Source organism: Chiloscyllium plagiosum, unplaced genomic scaffold (assembly GCF_037043375.1).
Source record: "Chiloscyllium plagiosum isolate Xiang-an unplaced genomic scaffold, Cpla_swu_hap1 HiC_scaffold_25, whole genome shotgun sequence".
Taxonomy (NCBI): Eukaryota; Metazoa; Chordata; class Chondrichthyes; order Orectolobiformes; family Hemiscylliidae; genus Chiloscyllium; species Chiloscyllium plagiosum.
The window spans coordinates 54072815-54095988 of NW_028270163.1; the positions used below are offsets into that span (position 1 = coordinate 54072815).

General features: G+C 42.7%; 1 protein-coding gene and 1 pseudogene across 1 annotated transcript in view; both read left to right on the top strand.

Annotated features, from left to right (window-relative positions):
* The window catches only part of cep112 (centrosomal protein 112), a 557597-nt gene that overhangs the window by 170921 nt on the left and 363502 nt on the right, over positions 1-23174 (top strand). The window contains exon 10 of the mRNA XM_088000744.1: positions 22578-22677. Within this exon, the coding sequence (XP_087856870.1) occupies positions 22578-22677 (100 nt within the window). The remainder of the gene's footprint in view (positions 1-22577; positions 22678-23174) is intronic.
* On the top strand, positions 13276-18896 carry LOC148145341 (uncharacterized; annotated as a pseudogene).

The following is a 23174-nucleotide window of genomic DNA, read 5'->3' on the forward strand; positions in this document are numbered from 1 at the left end:
TACACTTCCCTTTAAATAAGATAGAAGTTAGGGAATAGGCTATCTCCTTGATATATTTGGGTGGGGGGGGGGATTTGTCTGGTTCATATCATTACTCATTTACTGAAAATTCATAACCCTTTATGTTGCTATCCTGTTCTATTTGCTTTGAACGTTTTCAACAGTTGTTTGACTCATTGCATATTAATTATAATTATGATAAACCTAAAGCCAGTTGACAATTATGTTAATTAATTGATCTAGTCTTTCTTGATTGTTAGTTAATTTAATTGGTGAGGATGTCATTTCATACAGTCTCTGGACTTGAGCAAGGTCTTCAATGAGGTCCCTTATGGCAGAATGGACAGAAATGTGAGACCTTCCAGGATCCAAGGCAAATTAAGTGGCCCAGGGGTAAAGAGCAAAGCGTAGTGGTCAACAAATGCTTTCGAGATTGACAGGCTCTTTTTACATTACTCCATACAAATGTAGAAAGATTTGTAGCACAATAAAAGCCCATTAAGTTTGTGCCATCTGAAAAGAGCTGTCAGCTCTACTCCAGATAGGATAGTGACAAAGGTGTTTGGTATGCTTTCCTTTATTGTTCAGAATATTGAGAACAGGAGTTGGGAGGTCATGTTGCGGCTGGACAAGACATTGGTTAGGCCACTTTAGGAATATTGTGTGCAATTCTGGTCTCCTTCCTATCAGATGGATCTTGTGAAACTTGAAAGGGTTCAGAAAAGATTTACAAGGATGTTGCCAGGGTTGGAGGATCTGAGCTACAGGGAGAGGCTGAACAGGCTGGGGCTGTTTTCCCTGGAGCGTCGGAGGCTGAGGGGTGATCTTATAGAGGTTTATAAAATCATGAGGGACATGGATAGGATAAATAGACAAAGTATTTTTCCTGGGGTGGGGGAGTCTAGAACTAGAGGGCATAGGTTTAGGGTGAGAGGGGAAAGATATAAAAGAGACCAAAGAGGCAACCTTTTCACTCAGAGGGTGGTACGTGTATGGAATGAGTTGCCAGAGGAAGTGGTGGAGGCTAGTATGATTGCAACATTTTAAAAACGCCTGGATGGGTATATGAATAAGAAGGGTTTGGAGGGATATGGGCCAGGTACTGGTAGGTGGGACTAGATTGGGTTGGGATATCCGGTTGGCATGGACGAGTTGGACCGAAGGGTCTGTTTCCGTGCTGAAAATCTCTATGATTCTGTGACTCATGGATCATCAACCTCTAGTTTACAGCACCCCCTATACCATGTCACGATTTTTTTACTTTGAGATATCAGGAATTGTTCTGCAATGCTCTGTTTCCTATGTAGCACCTTGTCTAATGCAAGTCTGGATGGGCATGTACAAATAGGAAGGGTTTAGGAGGATATGGGCCAAATACTAGCAAATGAGACTAGATTAATTTGGGGTATCTGATTGGAATGGAAGAGTTGGACCAAAGGGTCTGTTTCCATGCTGTACATCTCTATGACTAAGTGCAATTTGGATATAGATTAGATATACATTGCCAGGCTGATATTGTGACCAGAGTCGAGAGCATAGCACTGGAAAAGCACAGCAGGTCAGGCAATATCCGAGGAGGAGGAGAATCAACGTTTCGAGCATAAGCCCTTCATCAGGTACAGGTGAATGCTAAGAGTTTGTGAGTCCATTCAGTATTCTAACAACAGGAGGGTAGAAACTGTTTTGAAACTGGCTGGTACGTGTGTTCAGGCTTCTGTACCTTCTCCTCGATGGTAGAGGTTGGAGAAAAGCATTGCCAGGGTGGGTGGGTCTTTGAGAATGCTGGCAGCCTTTTCTTGTCAGCAGGCCTGGTAGATGGATTCTATAAGTGAGAGGTTGGCCTTTGTGATTGTCCGGGTCGAGTTCACCACTCTCTATAATCGTCTCTGATCTTGAATGGTACAGTTGCCATACCAGGTAGTGATCCATCCAGACAGAATGCCCTCAATGGTGCATTTATAAAAGTTGGCAAGGGTATTCCCTGTTATGCCAAATTTTCTCAGCTGCCTGAAGAAGAAGAAGAGGCGTTGTTGGGCCTTTGTAACCAGTGCGTCCACATAAAGAGTACAAGAAAGTTTGTTGTTGATGACCACTCCCAGGAGCTTGACACTCTCCACTCATTCCACCTCTGTGCTGTTAATGTGTAGGGGGGGGCATGAGTAACATCCTGCCGAAAGTCAATAATGAATTCCTTGATTTTGCCGGCATTGAGAGCTAGGTTGTTCTCAGTGCACCATTTTCCAGATCTTCCACCTCCCGTCTGTAGTCTGTTTCATCGCCATCTGAGATTTGACTGGCTATGGTGGTGTCATCAGCCACTTTGTAATTGACATTAGCCTTAGTATTTGGTAACACAGTCGTGGGTATACAGTGAGTACAGTAGGGGACTGAGTACGCACTCCTGGGGGGCTCCAGTGCTGAGTGTTAGTGAGGATGAAATATTGTCCCCAGTCTTCACTGATTGTGACCCGGTGGGTCAGGAAACTGAGAATCCACTTGCAGAGAGTGGGGATTATTCCGAGATTACTAAGTTTAGTAATAATAGTGTTGAATAATAGTGTTGAAAGCTGAACTGTAGTCAATGAGTAGGATTCTTACATAGCTGTTCTTGGTGTCAAGATATTCTAAGGAGCAGTGAAGGGCACGTGATATGGCATCTGACATGGATCTGTTGTTCTTTGAGAGCCAACGAATAGTTGCTGACGACCTGTTGTGTTGGTATTAGTCACCATCATAAGTATGTGATACATTTAGTTTGATGGCATGTATTGTAATTTTCTTGAGTTAGATTTTAGTTTCTTTACCCGAGAATTAAAATCGTGTGTTTCCGAACATGAAGTACCTTCTCGGAGCCCTTGTAGCTGAATAATTTGTACATTGCTTCAAGTATTTCTTCATATATAGTATTTTTGAGATCAATTTAAGCTATCGTTTTGTTACTAAAATGGCACCCTGTTTCTCTACATTTTTAAGGATTTGCCACATAAACGTTAAAACATTGCATTCTCTGAAGGCTACAACTAATGTAGTTTGCCATGACATGACAAGCTGTGAGATATTACATTTAAAGTGTTACTATATTTAAATTGACTCCCATACAATGTATTTTTCACATAAAGGTAGCTTATGACTTGACTCTCTTTCTTCTCTTCGCCCCTGCCCTGATCACAATCAAACTTCTGCATTTTAAAATTATTTATGTGGCCAAGCCATCTTCATTTTTTTGTTTATTTTGTTTTTGTAATAGTTTGTGTACATACATGTAAATGATGACTGAATATATTATATCAACTGCTATCATCATCTGTCCCTCAGTTTGAGAATAATGTCTACACGGGGTTGCAAGTTTCTGCTGTAGATCTTAATGTGACCGAACAGGCAAAAATTTGGGCATGTGAAGCAGGATGTGCCATGAGGTCGTGGAATCTGGAGCACAGGATTTGCTTCCACAGCTTTTACCTCTGCTACTGCTCTCCCTCATCATTGCAGTCTTTGGATTAAAATGTGTTGCAATATGATCGAACTTGATGGACAAATTGTCACCAGCATAATTGGTAACAAACGCATCAGAGTGATTAATGGTAATGTTGACATGCCTCAAGGAGAGCTTCAGAGTGTTATTGAAGTCTCTCCTGGAGCATTGACCATTTGAGAATTCATGAAACACACTCTGGTGGGGAACACATTTTGGCTATCTGAACCCACTCTATTGCATTGATTTTGTAGGACTTTTGCCTGAGTACTTATGGAGATATCTTCAGGGATGACATTGCCATTTGTTTGATGGTCCTCTAACTGAATTCAAAACATGTGACAAAGGTGTTGCTGGTGAAGTTTCTCTAGTGCTCAGTAGAGTCACTGATACAGAGAGTCCAAGTTTCACTGCAGTACTGATGATGAAACTGCACTATGCAATATGACTTTTGTTTTCATGTGGAGGTCTTTGTTGTCAACTCCCTGCTGCATGTATAGAAAGATGAGCTGGTGTAGCTGATTTGATGTTTTATCTCCTCATCAATGATTGACTTCTGAGAAGTGCTTGCTAAGATACTTGAAGTACTCAGTGTATTCCAGAGTCCGTCCTTTAACATATTTGAGAAGCAGTGAATAGGTATCAATTGATGTAGGAATGTTGTTTTGAGAACATTTGAGGACAAACTGAGTTTAATGAAAACAGAGTTGAAGAGTTGGAATTGGAAATCTGGCTCAGAGTTGGCAATGGCAATGCAGTCATTGTAAATTATAGTCTGTATTTGTCAGATGACAGATTGCTTAGTTTCAACATGAAAGAGTTCTTAATCCAGGAAATCTTCAGTATATGCCATTGGGCAGTTGATCTTTGAGGTCAATAGCTTCTATCAGGAAAATTGTACATACTATGAAGGCTGTCACTTCGCCTTGTTTGATATAGACCTGAATGTTGAAGGTTAGATCTCTTACTCAAGATAATTGCATTCATCATCTCAAAGCATCTAAACCTCTGAAGTGCAATATATAGAACCTTGCTATTTACTGAGTCAATGGTTTAAGTCAGGTCAATGATGAGTTCCTGGTGGCATTCCCAATAATTTTCTTGGATTGCTTGGCTGCTAAGAGTATGTCAGTGGGTCGCCTGGAAAGTTGAAAGCCAATTGATGTCTGTGGAAGGATTTCTTCAGCCACAGGAAGTAGACCGTTCAGGAGAATGCATGTCATGATTTTCTCTGCTGTGAAAAAGAGGGAAATGTTTCCACTGCATGAATTATTTCCCTTGAAGATGGTGACAGTTGCCACACCCTTGAATTTATGGAGGTGTGGATTGCAACAGTAATGGTGATCTCGTTGGGGGGAGCGGGGGGAGAGGAAGGAAACTTTTTGGGGTATGTTGGGAGGAGGGATCTCTGCAATGAGTGGAGTAATTGTGTAAGCAAAGGCCCACCAACTTCAAAGTCTTCAGGAATATCATCAGGGCTCCGAGCATTGATGTTTTCCATACACAGAGAAATCTCGATTATCCGAATATCAGTTATCCGAATATCTGGTTATCCGAAGGAGATCTCAAAGGTATGTTTCCAACACTGATCGTGTCTTTTGTTTACAGTGATTAAAAGTGAACTCGGCTTACTGAAATGCTGCCGAGAACAGTCCTGGACTGATGGGAGCCCAGGCACCTTCTCCAAAAGACTGACTGCCCGCCGTCTCACTCCCCAAACTTTCCCTGGAGTTCCACACATGGATGTACCCTAAATCCTTCTTCTCCAGATAATCTCTCCAACATTGTGCTGTACATGGCAAAGGTGGAAGCTGTCAAAAAGTTGCGGTAGGGTTGTGTGTGTGTGTGCGCGCGCGCACGCACGCATGGGTGGTGTTGGACAGGTTTGGGGATGCACTGTGGGCGGGCGTGGGCTCGCACGCGGTGTGCTGCTGCCTCGTCTCCTGAATGGGGAGCGGACTTAACAGAAAACTCCGAGCCCAAGAGGAGAGGCATTGAATCAATTAACCGAATAATCAATTATCGGAACAAAATAGTGCCCGCCCGTCTCATTCGGATAATTGAGGTTCTTCCGTATTTGATTGCTTTTTGTAGTTCTCCCATCTACAGTGGTTCACGTGTAGATTCCTCAATGGGGTACTGTCTGGTAGCCTGGAGATCGATTGCTGCCGCTGTAAATTCGTGGCTAAAAAGTTGATGAAAATGTTCTTTCCAATGTTGACAAATTGTTTTAACAATTGTAGAAAGAGAAATACCTGTGAATGAAAGGAGTTTTGTCCATTTGACCTGAGTCCATATTCAAATAAGTTTCGCATAGAAATTCCAGATGTGTTTGTGCAAATGACTAATCAAAATATTACATAACTCTGCTATGTACCACACCAAACCTCCTGCAAGTATATCAAGAAGATAGCCTACACCCTAACTTTTGTTCAAAGGCAAGTGTAATTCAATTGGTCACACTACATTGGCTCTAAGCAAAGCATACTTTATTCTTACCCCTTGTTAAAATACAAACAAAAGAAAGAAAAATTGGTATAGCTCACTCTTTTGGGAAATTTAACAGAATAATAGATTATTTAACTACTAAACAGCGACTGTTCCAATATAGTAACATCCCATAAACACACTCTTGGCAGAGGCCAAGTCAGTAAAACAGATTGTCCCACATGTGATTCTGGCAGCAGAAAGAGAACCCAAGCTTTTTAGCTGCAACATTTTCTGCATCCAGCCGAACAAAGAGATCTAAGGGTGTAGGTGTATAGATCCTTGAAAATGGAGTCGCAGGTAGACAGAAGGCGTTTGGCATGCTAGCTTTCATTGGTCATAACATTAAATATGGGAATTGAAATGTCATGTTGTGGTAGTGCAGGATATTGGTGAAGGTACTTTTGGAATACGGCGTATAATTCAGGTTGCCCTTCTACAGGAAAGATGCTGTTAAACTTGAGAAGGTACAGAAAAAATTTACAAGGATGTTGCCAGTACTGGAGGGTTTAAGCTATAGGAAGAGGCTGAATCAGCTGGGGCTTTCTTCTCTGGAGCGTTGGAAACTGAGGGGTGACCATATGGAGGTTTATAAAATCATGAGGAACATGGATAGAGTGAAAAGCTGAAGTCTTTTTCCCAGGATGGGCGAGACGAAAACTAGAGTACATAGATTTAGAGTGAGAGGGGAAATATTTAAAAAGGACCTGAGGGGTAACTTTTTCACAGAGGGTGGTACGTGCATGGAAGAAGCTGCCAGAGAAAGTGGAGGCAGGTACAATTACAACATTTAAAAGACATTTGGATGGGTACATAAATAGGAAGGGTTTGGAGGAATATGGGCCAAATGGGACGAGGTCAGATTGGGATGCCTGATTGGCACGGATAAGTTGGACTACAAGGTCTGTTTCTGTGCTGTATGATTCCATGTCCGAATAAGTTAATTAAAATAATTGCAGTATACCTTTATTTTGAGACGAAGCCACATTTGGTATGTTCATGATTAATTGCAATCAATATTTCTCTTGGCAATTAAATTGACTCTGTCACCTTGTAGCATTTTTGCATTAGCTCCAGATAGTTTTTGGATAATGGGTGTTTTGACAGCATGATTTGACTATAACGTCGCTGAAGAATTAGAGAAAGGTGTTTTTGAGGACGTTGGCAAAAGTGAGGTTCCAGCTGGGATTGGTTCGCGCACTTTGTTCTGCGCACGCGCGATATCAGTGCCAGTTTTCGTGCCATTCTGCACATGCACTGATGTTTGCGCTGAAGTCTCTCCACAGTGCTGTGCATGTGTGGTGTCAGCGCCATTCTTCTTGTCGTTCTGCGCATGCGCTGACGTCAGTTGCCGACAGAGCAGCTTTCTGTGAGAGGTACTGCACAGAAAGCAGCTTTCTTACATTTTTTAAATGTACTGTGTTAAATTTACTTTTGTTTCATCAATAAATATGATATCAACCTGCATTCAGGCTGTACTTTGCATTAGACTTTTGGGTGATTTTTGAGCGATCATGAGTGATATATTTTGCTGGTCTGCCCCATACCCCACTTTTTTCATACGTCCCATGATTTCTGTTAAGCGTCTTTCTATTAACCGAGGTTTTGCGAGGACGCAACTACCGCGTTACAGAAGAACTACCTGTATATTTGTATGTAGTTGTCACATACCATTTAAACTGAATGCTGGTGAAAAAAAAAAGATCTTCTAGTCACAAGCTTGTTACAAATGGGAAGAGTGTCAGATTGGAAATGAGCATACAAACTTAATAAACAAGAGTATTGATATTTTAAAGCCACTCAATAAATGCAGGTTTTTGTTGAAATACTATATTTAGTACAACACATCTCTGGAGTAGGTGGGACTTGAACTCAGGCCTCCTTGCTTACTTTGTCACAAGATTCTTTAAGAGGTGTATTGTAAGTTTTTACATGTAAACCTTTGTTCAGTTTGAAAGATAGATTAATCATTTAAGACTAATTGGCTAGTAATTATCATAATAGATTATCCAATCTAATTTACTTTGTCTTTTGATAAAAGATCAATGAATTACTGCAGTTTTTGTATTTTCTTTGTAGTGTTTGCTGTTTGCCAGAGTGTCTCTTTTCAAGACTTATAAATACAACTGTTTGATTTTCAATGAGCAGTTTCATGGTCAAACACTCAACTTGAATATTTTACTTAGGCATGGGCATTTTAAAAAATATTTTTATTGAGAAAGAAAAGGCTTTTTTAAATAAAATTACAAAATTACAACAACTGTAAACCAACAACACTACTCTATATAAAGAACAACAACACAAACAAAACAAAACTATTATCATGTCTTCGACTGGGACAACACATCTGTCCCAGGACAAGCCAAACAACGACATGCATGAGAATTCCTAGAAGCATGGCATTCCAACTGGAACTCTATCAACAAACACATCGAGTTAGACTCTATCTATCACCCCCTGAGAAAAGGAACAGGAAGTGACTTCACCACAGGAAATGACATCATCAACCCAAAGAAACCCAAACATATAAATAGAAAGCAGGAATTTTCAGCATTGCTTCGCCTGAGGTCCACTGAAGATGTTACCTAGTAAGGTAGCAAAATGTCTGGAAATGAACCTTTCAGCTCAGCGAGCAAGCCTACATCTAATTATGTGCAAGATAAACAGCCCAGTAGAAGTAATCGATAAATAACACTGCTCAGCGCAATGAAACAATAACTCCTGACCTTTGAGAGCATTGAATATTACACCCGCATTTATTCAAAATTCTTCCTCTTGAGGTACTAACTTCACTAAATCAGATTGTCATGGCTACACAAAAGCCCTAATTAAAATGGCAAACAAATATATGTAATCCAAAAAGAGCTGCCATGTCTTATAAAAATGTTCACTTTTTTGTTGCACCGTATTTGTGAGAAAGTCCAGGGGGATATATTCCATGATTAGCTTATGCCACCAGGGGTTTTTCAGACAACCAACACATCAAAATGTTTTTCGTTCTGCAGAAAGTAAGGATATTAAAAAGTTTTCTCCCATGAGTATCTAAAGAAGATAAATTAGGCAGGCCCAGGAGAAGAGAGATCGGGTCCATCTCTATTACTCCTGTCACAGCACTCCAATACGTACGAAGCTTGTGGCAGGACTACAGACATGAGTGAGAGTGCCAGTACTTATTTTACACTTGGGGCACATTGAGGATACTCGCACCTTAAATTTTGAGAGATAATCTGGGGCTGAATCGACCCTATGAAGAATCTTCACCTACATGGTGTGGGTTCTATTACAGATTGAAATCTTTCTCACATTTTCACAAATATCCTCCCATGTCTCAGAGGAGAACTCAACTCCTAACTCTCTCTCCCAGACCTCACATAGTCGCTCAATATCATCTGAGGAATCGCCCACAACAGATGCTAGACTATTAACTGAGAAAGTGCTCTTGGCTCGAAGCACCCTCTTCTCTGTGTTGGATCTGTAGGAGTCGGTCAAAAGCATAGTTTTTTTAGAATAAAAATCCTAATCTGGAAAAATCAAAAAAGGTCTCTGGTAGATAATTCATATTTGCAGCTTATTTGGTCAAAGGACATCATTATTTCACCCTCAAATAATTCGTCCAAACAGCAAACTCCCCTAGCTGTTGAGATTATAAACCCAAGGTCCATTATCCCCGGCATACCAACTATTGGGGTAAGAAAAGAAGTTATCGATATATTACCTTCACTCTGCCACATTGCCCCCCGTGCTTTGATAGTATTAATAATTATTGGGTTACGACAGTATTCCGCAACTGTCCTCATTTTATCTAAGAACAACAAGCTAATAAGAGGACACTTTGCCTGAGAGGCCTCAATAACCAATTATATTGACACTGGGTCCTCTCAAGTCCAGTCAAACTCAAAAGATAAAAGGGAGCAGAATTGATATCTCTTAACATCCGGGAGGGCCACTCCCCCCAGCTGTTTGGGCAATTGCAATTTGGTGAGCTGAATAAGGGGCCGCCTGTGGTGCCAGGTAATAGAGCTAAACCAGCCACTAAGTCTCCGAAATGTTTACCTGGGAAATATCAAAGGAAGCATTCGCATAGGGTATAGCAAACGAGGAAGGACATTCATTTTTATAAGGGCTACTCGACTTATCCAGGATATTGGAAGGGCTTGCCATCTTTGAAAATCTTGCTTAATCTTGTCAAGCATGTGGACAAAATTAGCCTTAAATAACTGATTGAAGACGGAAGTAACAAAAATACCTAAATAAACCCCCCTCTGTGACCACTTAAAGGGAAACAGTGACTCGCCCTCAACACCAGGTATTCCCCAATACACCCCATAGGCATAGCCTCTGATTTGAAAAATAAATCTTATAGCCTGAAAAGGAGCCAAATAAATTAATACATTGTATCAAATGGGATACAGAAACTACTGGATTGGACAAAAAGATGAGAACGTCATCCGCATATAATGTGATCTTATGTGCCTTTGATCCCACTTCTGGACAATCATGTTAGGATCCCAATGGATAGCCTCTGCCATCGGTTCAATCGCCAACGTAAAAAGTAGAGGTGAGAGGGGACAATCTTGCCAACTTTCCTTACAGATACTAAAATTACTGGATCTTACACCATTGGTCAGAATCACAGCCAGAGGATCACTTGCCCACCTAATAAAGACTTCACCTTGGCCATCACGTTTCAGGGTGTAAAAAAAGTGGTCACTCAACCTGATCAAATGCCTTCTCTGCATTTAAAGAGATCACTAATACCTGAACTGACTGCTGCTGACATGCTTGGACCATATTAAGTAACCTCCTAACATTGTTGGAGTATGCGACCCGATATAAAACCTATCTGGTCCTCTTTGACAACGGAAGGCAACACCGTTTCCAGCCTTAATACAAGAGTCTTGGACAAAATTTTAAAATCGGAATTTAGAAGCAAGATAAGCCTCTTAAAAAGCACACTCCTCCGGGGTCTTCTCATTATTAAGCATGAGAGAGATATTAGCCTTTCTCATGGATGACGGGAGGCAACCACCACTGTACAAGTTATTGCACATGTTTAGCATTGGCTCTGACAATATATTTATAAATTCTTTGTAGAATTCACTGGGTAGACCATCAGGGCCGGGTGCCTTTCCACTTTGAATCTGCTTCACCGCCTGTTGTACTTCTTGCACTGTTAAAGAGGCATTAAGGGGAGACGCCTGTTCAGAGGTCATGCCTGGAAGATCCAGGTTCTTAAAAAAAGGACTCTATCTTAGCCCACTTGCCCTCACAGCATTCCAACTGATATAATTCGGAGTAAAATCTCCAAAATTTGATCTTTTTAGAATCACGAGTAAAAATCCCAGATTCCTGATTGAGGTAATAGATTGGGGATGTTATTTCTCCGAGTCAGATATGCCAGATATTTGCCCGGCCTATGACCATGCTCAAACAACCTTTGTTTTGCAAAAGAAAGTTCCTTCCTCGCTGTGTGAGCATGGAATTCAAGATGGACAAGCTGTGACCTGCTGCAACTTATGTTAAAGTTAAAAATCACACAACACCAGGTTATAGTCCAACAGGTTCAACATCCTCCTCCCTGATCTTCATCCCCACCCCCATTCACCTATTGTACTCTATGCTACTTTCTCTCCACCCTCACTCTCCTCTCATTTATCTCTCCACCCTTCAGGCACTCTGCCTGTATTCCTGATGAAGGGCTTTTGCCCGAAACGTTGATTTTCCTGCACCAGTCTCCTCCAGAATCTGGTTTCCAGCATCTGCAGTCATTGTCTTTACCCAGGTTTATTTGGAAGCACTAACTTTCGGAGTGCTGCTCCTTCAGGTGGTTGTGGAGAATAAGATTGTAAGGCGCAGAATTTATAGCAAAGGTTTACAGTGTGATGTAACTGAAATTATATATTGAAAAAGACCTGGATTGTTTGTTAAGTCTCATCTTTTAGAATGACCATGTTGGTTTCAGTTCTTTCATATGTAAATCGCAAAAGTTTTTTAAAAAGTTACATTCTCAAGTGAACTTTAACAATTGGTGTCATGTTGACCCAGATAATGTATTGAAGGTGTGAGCTTCCCTGTGAAGCTGTCTGTGCCACAATGGTCAGACTGATTCTAACTTAAAAAATGAATTTACAGAACCTTACATGGATTCATGCAGTTTTTTGAGAAAAGTAAAATGTAATTCTGCTAGTACAAATTCACCCCACAGACTTGTGTGTGTGTGTGTGTTTGTTGTTTGGGGGCGGGGGGAAGCGTTTATGAGTGTTTCTGAGAGAATGTGTGTATGTGAGTGTGAAGGGGTATAAGTCTGTGAGAGGGTGTAGGACATAGAACAGTACCAGCGCAGTACAGGCCCTTCGGCCCTCGATGTTGCGCCAACCTGTCATAACAATTTGAAGCCCATCTAACCGACACCATTCCATGTATGTCCATATGCTTGTCCAATGATGACTTAAATGTACTTAAAGTTGGCAAATCTACTACTGTTGCAGGCAAAGCATTCCATACCCTTATTACTCTTGAGTAAAGAAACTACCTCTGACATCTATCCTATATCTATCACTGCTCAATTTAAAGTTATGCCCCCTCATGCGTGCCATCACCATTCTTGGAAAAAGGCTCTCCCTGTCCACCCTATCTAACCCTCTGATTATCTTATATGTTTCTATTAAGTCACCTCTCAACCTTCTTCTCTCTAACGAAAACAGCCTCAAGGCCCTCAGCCTTTCCTTGTAAGACCTTCCCTCCATACCAGGTAACATCCTAGTAAATCTCCTCTGCACCCTTTCCAAAGCTTCCACATCCTTCTTATAATGGGGTGACCAGAACTGTACACAATACTCCAAGTGTGGCCGCACCAGAGTTTTATACATCAGAGTATAATCTCATGGTTCCAGAACTCGATCCCTCTATTAATAAAAGCTAAAACATTGCATGCCTTCTTAACAACCCTGTCAACCTGGGTGGCAACTTTTAAGGATCTGTGTACCTGGACATCGATCTGTTATTTACCTCGAAGCCAACGGTCTTTTTGCAGCAGAGAGCGGCAGGAACTGGGCATAAGTGAAGTCGGAGCGCAGAGGCGGTTGGGAAGGTGAGTGACTGTTATTTAAGTAGGTGTGTTCTAAACCCCAGGTCCTACACAGTAGGGCCTCCCTCCCACCCTCCTCCTTTAACCTAAATTAAAAGTCCGCAGACTTGCACCAAAAAAAGGGGGTCCAGGGAAGTTTCTGTTGAGAAAAGAGCGAGTCTTTAGCTCAGGAGTCTTCGACATGGATGTTGAGTGAAGTGATTGCGCCACAGTTGAAGAGGGTGAAGACATGACTGCCAAGCTGATTTAGTGTGCTACGTGCATGATGTGGGAGGTCAAGGACTCTGGTGTATCTGGCTCGTATAACTGTGGAAAGTGTGTACTCATTCAGTTTCTGACAGAGCATATTGCAGCACTGAAGAAAGAACTCGATGACCTCAGGCTCATCCGAGAGAACAAGATCTTTCTGGACAGGACCTTCAGCGAGGTTATTACACCGACCATACCAGAAGAGAGTCGAAGAGAGAAGACGGTGAGGAAGGCAGAGAGGAGACAAGTGCAAGAGACCCCAGTGGAAGTACCTGTCAGGAACAGGCTGAATCTTTTGGAAACAGTAGAGACAGACGACACTGCCAGTCCACAAGGCGGTCAGGTCTGCCAATCAAAAGTTGGCGTGGAGGCAGAGCCGAGGAGTCAGACATCACACAGAGCCGTGGTAATAGGGGATTCCATAGTGAGAGGAACTGAATGGGGTTTCTGTGGCAACAGGCGGGATTTGAGGATGGTGTGTTGCCTTCCTGGTGCCAGGATTAAGGACATTGCAGACAATGTGCAGGAAATCCTCAAGGGCGAAGGTGAAGAGCCAGAGGTGGTGGTACATGTCGGCACAAATGATGTTGGGAAGAAGAGGAGGGACATTCTACAGCGGGACTTCGGAGAATTCGGAAGAAAGCCGAAAAGCAGGACGTCCAGGGTGGTTATCTCTGGTTTGCTTCCAGTTCCTCGGGCTGGAGAGGCCAGGAACAGGGAGATAATGGACTTGAATGTGTGGCTGGGGAACTGGTGCAGGAAGCAAGGATTTAAATTCTTGGATCACTGGGGTATGTTTTGCGGTAAGGTTAAATTATACAAAAGGGACGGGTTGCACCTTAATAGGTGGGGGAACCAGCATTCTGGCAGGCAGGTTTGCCACTGCAATACAGCTGCGTTTCAACTAAATAGCAAGGGGGGGAGGGACAAACTGGAAGTTTAAGAAGGAAATTGAAGGGAAAGTTCGAACAAGAGAAGTCAAGAAAGACAACGGTATCAATGGAGCAGAACACTCAAAAAGGGATCATGCCATAAGGTTGAGTGAAATAGGGATTGATAGGAAGGGTAGGGCAGTAACAAATTAAAAATATATATGAATGCACGAAACATTAGAAATAAGATGGATGAGCTTGAGGCTCATTTGGAAATTGGCAGTTATGATGTTGTGGGGATAACGGAGACGTGGCTTCAAGTGGACAGGGCCTGGGAAATGAATATTCAAGGCTATACGTGCTATCGTAAGGACAGACTGACGGGCAGAGGGGGTGGGGTGGGGTGGCCCTGTTGGTAAGGAATGATATTCAGTCCCTTGCGTGGGAGGACCTAGAATTAGGGGATGTAGAGTCAGTATGGATAGAGCTGAGAAATTCTAAGGGTAGAAAGACCCTCATGGGAGTTATCTACAGGCCCCCAAACAGTAGTCTGGATGTAGTGTGTAAGTTGAATAAGGAGCTGAAATTGGCCTGTCGCAAAGATATTACTACAGTTGTTATGGGGGGTTTCAACATGCAGGTAGACTAAATGGAGTCGTTAGGTAAAGGGGCAGTACAACGAGATCTAGGTGTTCTTGTACACCAGTTGATGAAAGCAAGCATGCAGGTACAGCAGGCAATGAAGAAAGCTAATAGCATGCTGGCCTTCATAACAAGAGGAATCGAGTATAGAAGCAAAGAGGTTCTTCTGCAGCTGTACAGGGCCCTGGTGAGACCACACCTGGAATATTGTGTGCAGTTTTGGTCTCCAAATTTGAGGAAAGACATTCTGGCTATTGACGGAGTGCAACATAGGTTCACGAGGTCAATTCCCGGAATGGCGGGACTGTCTTACGTTGAAAGATTGGAGCGACTGGGCTTGTATACGCTTGAGTTTAGAAGGCTGCGAGGAGATCTGATTGAGACGTATAAGATTATTAAAGGATTGGACACTCTGGAGGCAGGAAACATGTTTCTGTTGATGGGTGAGTCCCGAACCAGAGGACACAGTTTAAAAATAAGTGTTAGGCCATTGAGAACTGAGTTGAGGAGAAACGTCTTCACCCAGAGAGTGGTGGGTGTATGGAATGCTCTGTCCCAGAAGGCTGTGGAGGCTAAGTCTCTATATACTTTCAAGAAAGAGTTGGATAGAGCTTTTAAGGATAGTGGAATCAAGGCTCATGGGGATAAGGCAGGAACAGGATACTGATTGAGGATGATCAGCCTTGATCGCAATGAATGGTGGTGCTGGCTCGAAGGGCAGAATGACCTACTCCTGCACCTATTGTCTATCTCTCTGCTCATCTACACTACCAAGAATCTTACCATTAGCCCAGTACTTTGCATTCCGGTTACTCTGACCAAAGTGAATCACCTCACACTTGTCCGCATTAAACTCCATTTGCCACCTCTCAGCCCAGCTCTGCAGCTTATCTATGTCTCTCTGTAACCTACAACATCCTTCGTCACTATCCACAACTCCACCAACCTTAGTGTCGTCTGCAAATTTACTAACCTGCCCTTATACGCCCTCATCCAGGTCGTTTATAAAAATGACGAACAGCAGTGGGCCCAACACCGACCCTAGCGGTACACCACTGGTAACTGGACTCCAGGATGAACATTTCCCACCAACCACCACCCTCTGTCTTCTTTTAGCAAGCCAACTACTGATCCAAATTGCTATATCTCCCACAATCCCATTCCTCCGCATTTTGTACAATAGCCCACTGTGGGGAACCTTATCGAACGTCTTGCTGAAATCCATATACACCACATCAGCCGGTTTACTCTCATCTACCTGTTTGGTCACCTTCTCAAAGAACTCAATAAGGTTCGTGAGGCACGACCTACCCTTCACAAAACTGTGCTGACTATCCCTAATCAAATTATTCTTTTCTAGATGATTATAAATCCTATCTCTTATAACCTTTTCCAACACTTTACCAACAACTGATGTAAGGCTCACTGGTCTATAATTACCAGGATTGTCTCTACTCTCCTTCTTGAACAGGGGAACCACATTTGCTTATTCTCCAGTCTTCTGGCACTATTCCTGTAGACAATGACGATTTAAAGATCAATGCCAAAGGCTCGGCAATCTTCTCCCTGGCTTCCCAGAGGATCCTAGGATAAATCCCATCCAGCCCAGGGGACTTATCTATCTTCACACTCTGCAGGATTTCTAATACCTCTTCCTTGTGAATCTCAATCCCACCTCGTCTAGTAGCCTGTATTTCAGTAATCTCCTCGACAACATTGTCATTATCTTGAGTGAATACTGTTTCTAGAGTGAATACTGTTGAAAAATATTCATTTAGTGCTTCCCCTATCTCCTCTGACTCCACACACAACTTCCCATTACTATCCTTGATTGGCCCTAAACTTACTCTTGTCATTTTTTTTATTCCTTAAATACCTATAGAATGCCTTAGGGTTTACCCTGATCCTATCTGTCAACAACTTCTCATGCCTCCTCCTGGCTCTTCTGAGCTCTCTCTTTAGGTCTTTCCTGGCTACCTTGAAACCCTCAAGCGCCATAACTGAGCCTTCACATCTCATCCTAACATAGTTAAAAATCATGCAACACCTGATGAAGGAGCAATGCTCCGAAAGCTAGTGTGCTTCCAATTATACCTGTTGGACTATAACCTGGTGTTGTGTAATTTTTAACTTTGTACACCCCAGTCCAACACCGGCATCTCCAAATCATCCTAACGTAAGCCTTCTTCTTCTTCTTGACCAGAGATTCCACTTTCTTTGTAAACTACGGCTCCCGTGCTCTACAGCTTCCTCCTTGCCTGACAGGTACTTACTTATCTAGGACACATAGTAGATTTTCCTTGAATAAGCTCCACATTTCTAATGTGCCTATCCCCTGCAGTTTCCTTCCCCATCCTATGCTTCCTAAATCTTTCCTAATTGCATCGTACTTGCCTTTCCCCCAGCTGTAACACTTGCCCAGTGGCATACACCTATCCCTTTTTATCACTAAAGTAAACATAACAGAATTGTGATCGCTATCACCAAAGTGCTTACCTACTTCCAAGTCTAACACTTGGCCGCGCTCATTACCCAATACCAAATCTAATGTGGCTTTGCCCCTTGTTGGCCTGTCTACATACTGTGTCAGGAAGCCCTCCTGCACACACTGGACAAAAACTGACCCATCTATAGTACTCGTACTATAGTGTTCCCCCAGTCAATATTTGGAAAGTTGAAATCTCCCATGACAGCTACCCTGTCTCTCTCACTCCTATTGAGAATCACCTTTGCTATCCTTTCCTCTACATCTCTGGAACTATTCGGAGGCCTATAGAAAACTCCCAACAGGGTGACCTCTCCTTTCCTGTTTCTAACTTCAGCCCATACTATCTCAGCTGATGAGTCCCCAAGCATTCTTTCTGCAACTGTAATACCGTCCTTGACCAACAATGCCACACCTCCCCCTCTTTTACCATCTTCTCTGTTCTTCGTGAAACATCTTAATCCTGGAACCTTCAACAACTATTCCTGTCACTGTTCTATCAATGTCTCCGAAATGGCCACAACACCACCTTATTCCGGATGCTCCTGGCGTTGAAGTAGACACACTTCAAACCAACTTCTTGCTTGCCAGTGCCATCTTGCGTCCCTGAAACTTGATTTTGGACCTCCCTTCTCTCAACCTTTTCTATACTCGAACTACAGTTTTGATTCCCATCCCCCTGCTGGATTAGTTTAAACCCACCCCAATAGCCTTAGCGAATTTCCCCTCCAGGATATTGGTACCCCTCTGGTTCAAATGTGAGACCGTATATGTAGGCGATTGAGAGAGGGTAAGCATGAGTGTGTGTGTCTGTAGGAGAGTATATGTTTGTGTAGGAGTTTTCAATATATAATTTCAGTTACATCACACTGTAAACTTTTGCTATAAATTCTGTGTCTTACAATCTTATTCTCCACAATCAACTGATGAAGGAGCAGCGTCCTGAAAGCTAGTGCTTCCAAATATATCTGTTGGACTATAACTTGGTGTTGTGTGATTTTTAACTTTGTACGCGCCAGTCCAATACCAGCGTCTCCAAATCATTTCAAAAACTACATGTACAAAAAAACCAACAAACTAAACCAGCTACAAAATACAAATGGGGAACTCTACCCCTGCCCACAGCGGGCGTTTATCCATCCCACATACACCTTCATAACTCCTTCTAGCTTGATCCACACCCTAAACTCAAGCAAAAGAATGAAAAAATAGGTAATATTAGCAAAGAAGTTAAAAGTGAACATTCTACCAATTAACATCGGAAGAAAATCCAACAGCACTTTCTTTTAGAAAAGGAGAGAAGCACAAAGAGGAAATAAAAGAGAAAATGTTTTTGTCCCTATCCTTTAGACCGTCCAGTCTATTTTAAAATGTCCAGAAAGTTTTTCGCATTTTTCGAAGAATCAAATGAGTGGACAGACCCATCATGTGTAAAATGAAGCACCACCGGGTATCTTACTGAATACTGAGGTCCCTCAGTCTTCTCTTAACTTCATCAACGGACTTCCTTTTGTGGATCACGACCACAGAAAAGTCCTGGAAGAACATTATCCTGGATCCTTTGGTACATCGAAGCCTGTGGATCTCTTGGTGTCCCTGTAGCATTGGAATTGCACTAGGACCGGTCAGAGGCGCTGGTCTGAACCGGATCTGCGCACCGCAACCAGGTGACCTCTGTCAACCTTCACCCAGCCCACCTTGGCCTCCCAACCAAGAAATCGCAGCCACCAGCCTTCAAAAAATACTTTTGGCTGCACACCTCCCACTCTGTCTGCAATCCGACCACTCAGATATTCTTTCTCCTACCTCTGCTTTCAAGGTCGTCAACCTGCTCAATCAAGGCGTGGACCTGTTTCTCCAGGGTCTGGATCCACTCCTTCGAGGACTTGACCACAGTCTTGGATGCTGTGGTCCACCATTCGACCTCCTCCACTTGCCTTTTGAGCCCTTCAGGCTCCTGCTCGTGCTTGTGTGGGATGGTCGAAATCCATTCCAGCCTAGTGCGACGCTCTTCAATTGACACCTTAATCATTTCCCAGAGCTTCACATAGAACATAGAAAAATACAGTGCAGTACAGGCCCTTTGGCCCTCGATGTTGCGCCGATCCAACCCCACCTAACCTATACTATCCCACTATCCTCCATATGCTTATCCAATGCCCGTTTAAATGCCCATAAAGAGGGAGAGTCCACCACTGCTACTGGCAGGGCATTTCACGAACATACGACTCGCTGAGTAAAGAATCTACCCCTAACATCTGTCCTATACCTGCCACCCCTTAATTTAAAGCTATGCCCCCTCGTAATAGCTGACTCTATACGTGGAAAAAGGTTCTCACGGTCAACCCTGTCTAAACCCCTAATCGTCTTATACACCTCTATCAAGTCACCCCTAAACCTTCTTTTCTCCAATGAAAACAGCCCCAAGTGCCTCAGCCTTTCCTCATACGATCTTCCTACCATACCAGGCAACATCCTGGTAAACCTCCTCTGCACCCGTTCCAGTGCCTCCACATCCTTCCTATAGTATGGCGACCAAAACTGCACACAATACTTCAGAGGCGGCCGCACCAGAGTCTTATACAACTGCAGCATGACCTCAGGGCTCCGAAACTCAATTCCTCTACCAATAAAAGCCAGTACGCCATATGCCTTCCTCACCGTACTATTTACCTGGGTGGCAACGTTCAGAGATCTGTGTACATGGACACCAAGATCCCTCTGCTCATCCACACTACCAAGTATCCGACCATTAGCCCAGTACCCCATCTTTTTGTTACTCTTACCAAAGTGAATCACCTCACACTTACCTACATTGAACTCCATTTGCCACCTTTCTGCCCAGCTCTGCAACTTATCTATATCCCGCTGTAACCTGACACATCCTTCCTCACTGTCAACAACTCCACCGACTTTCGTATCATCCGCAAATTTGCTCACCCAACCTTCTAGCCCCTCCTCCAGGTCATTTATAAAAATGACAAACAGCAGTGGTGCCAAAACAGATCCTTGTGGAACACCACTAGTAATGGCACTCCAAGATGAACCTTTACCATCAACTACTACCCTCTGTCTTCTTCCAGCCAGCCAATTCCTAATCCAAACCTCCACCTCACCCTCAATGCCATACCTCTGTATTTTTTGCAGTAGCCTACCATGGGGAACATTATCAAACGCCTTACTAAAATCCATATACACCACATCTACCGCTTTACCCTCGTCTACCTCCTTTGTCACCTTTTCAAAGAATTCAATAAGGTTTGTGAGGCACGACCTGCCCTTCACAAAACCATGCTGACTATCCTTGATCACATTATTCCTATCCAGATGTTCATAAATCCTATCCCTTACAATTCTCTATAAGACTTTGCCCACAACAGAAGTGAGACTCATCGGCCTATAGTTACTAGGGTTATCCCTACTCCCCTTCTTGAACAAGGGAACCACATTTGCTATCCTCCAGTCTTCTGGCACTATTCCTGTAGACAACGAGGACATAAAAATCAAGGCCAATGGCTCTGCAATCTCCTCCCTTGCTTCCCAGAGAATCCTAGGATAAATGCCATCAGCCCCAGGGGACTTATCTATTTTCACCCTTTTCAGAATTTCCAACACCTCTTCCCTACATACCTCAAAGCCGTCCATTCTAATTAATTGTGACTCAGTATTCACATCGGCAATAATGTCCTGTTCCTGAGTGAATACTGACGAAAAGTATTCATTCAGTGTCTCCCCAATCACTTCAGCCTCCACACGCAACTTCCCACTACTATCCTTGACTGGACCTATTCCTACCTTAGTCATTCTTTTATTCCTGACATACCTATAGAAAGCCTTTGGGTTTTCCCTAATCCTACCAACTAAGGACTTTTCATGTCCCCTCCTTGCTGCTCTTAGCTCTCTCTTCAGATCCTTCCTGGCTACCTTATAACTCTCAATCGCCCCAATTGAACCTTCACGCCTCATCTTCACATAGGCTGCCCTCTTCCATTTAACAAGGGATTCCAATTCCTTATTCAACCACGGCTCCCTCACATGACCCTTTCCTCCCTCCTGACAGGTACATACTTATCAAGGACACTCAATAATTGCTCCTTGAACAAGCTCCACATATCAATTGTGTCCATGCCTGTTGGGTAAGTGATTCCAATGAAGTTGCAGCGGAGGCTGAAGCTGCGGTTGCAGTCATGGTTGCAGGTGTGCCTGATGCCGCCAGTGAATGTCCCGTGTTGGGATTTAATTGAATCTTTACTTTTTGTCATCTTCACTTGCTTAAAAAAGATTTATAACAATTCCACGACTGTTTAACTGTTAAATGTTTTCAAAATAACTTGGGTAGGGAGGGTAAAAGCACAAATTCGCCTGAGTTATGGTGCAGAGCTCAACAGGGTAGACCTTTCAGATCGCCACCATCTTGGATCACCCGGACTGGGTTTTAATGGAGAAAAGGTGGCATGGTGGCTCAGTGGTGAGCACTGCTGCCTCACAGCCCCAGGGACCCAGGTTCAATTCCACCCTTGGGCAACTATCTGAGTGGAGTTTGCACATTCTTTCCCTGTCTGCGTGGGTTTCCTCTGGGTGCTTCAACTTCCTCCTGCTTTAGGTGGATTAGCCATGTTAAAATTTTCAATCGTGTACAGGGATGTGCAAGCTAGGTGGGTTAGCTATGGGGGGGAATGCAGATTTACTGGGATAGAGTGGGGTGGGGACCTGGGTGGGATGCTGTTCAGAGGTGTGGACTCGATGGGCTGAATCCCCTGCTTCCATACTGTAAGTATTCTATGATTTGGAGAATACTTGTGACTAACCCCTTCATTGGAAGTGAAGAATTTGAATTCAAGTTCAAGCACTTGGGCATGTTTTGACTTCGGAATAATGAACTGGTTTAATCACTTTTCAATTATGATTTTTGCTCAAATATTGCAGCATCTGGTGGTATGATTTTCTGCATGCTGTATGCAATATATTTCTTTAAAAACAATACTGATGGTTGAATAAATTTAGTATTAACAGCTGGTTGTTATTTACCGTGGCATTTGCATCTTTAGCTGGATTGACCTCCTATTTGTAATGTTACTAAAATTAATATCCAAACCACATCTGTCAATGTACCAGTGCCCAAACCACTTCTAACAGTGCTCTTTTCAAAGGAGGTTTTAAGTTTTATATTTACATTTTTAAACTATTTGATTTTTTATAAATCTATTAGAGATATACTGGAGATGGAAAACTCTTAAAACAAGGTTGTGCTGGATTTTCAGATTTTTAAACATCTTGTTCCAGATTTTGGATCGGAAAAATAATGAGATTGAGGAGCTAAAGACACTGTATAGAAACAAGCAAAAGGAAGCAGAAGAGGTGAATAAGAAGCTGGAAAAGAGAGGTAATCCAAAGTCAAAGTTGCCGCTGCCACAGCGTCATGCTGTTTTTGCAGCAACATTTTTTTCTAAATCCTGAATTGAAATGTTCATGCATGAGTGGAAATGCAAGGAAATAGGCTGTTTAAGCTTGAGAATGAATATTTTTAAAATGTCTTATTGAGTGGTTCTGACAGGGGCTGTCTGGCCATAAAGGAATGACTCCACAGTGTGGTATTATTGGCAGTCCCCTTTTCTATGTGAATCCTATGATCTTTTATGGGCAGTAGTCAGCCATACATTTGGGTGGCATTAAACAATTCCTTCATCAGCTGACTAAGATTTTATTTTTAATTTTGAATCACATTCTTGCACCCATTATATAATTTAGTATTACTATTTGACAAGGCAGAGCTCTATTGCCCTGATCTTGAAACTTTACAGCCACTGGGTGGGTTCCTCTTGTAGCTGTCTGTAGGGGTTGCTGAGAGAGGTGGGAGAGGAGAGAGAGTTGTCCAAATAA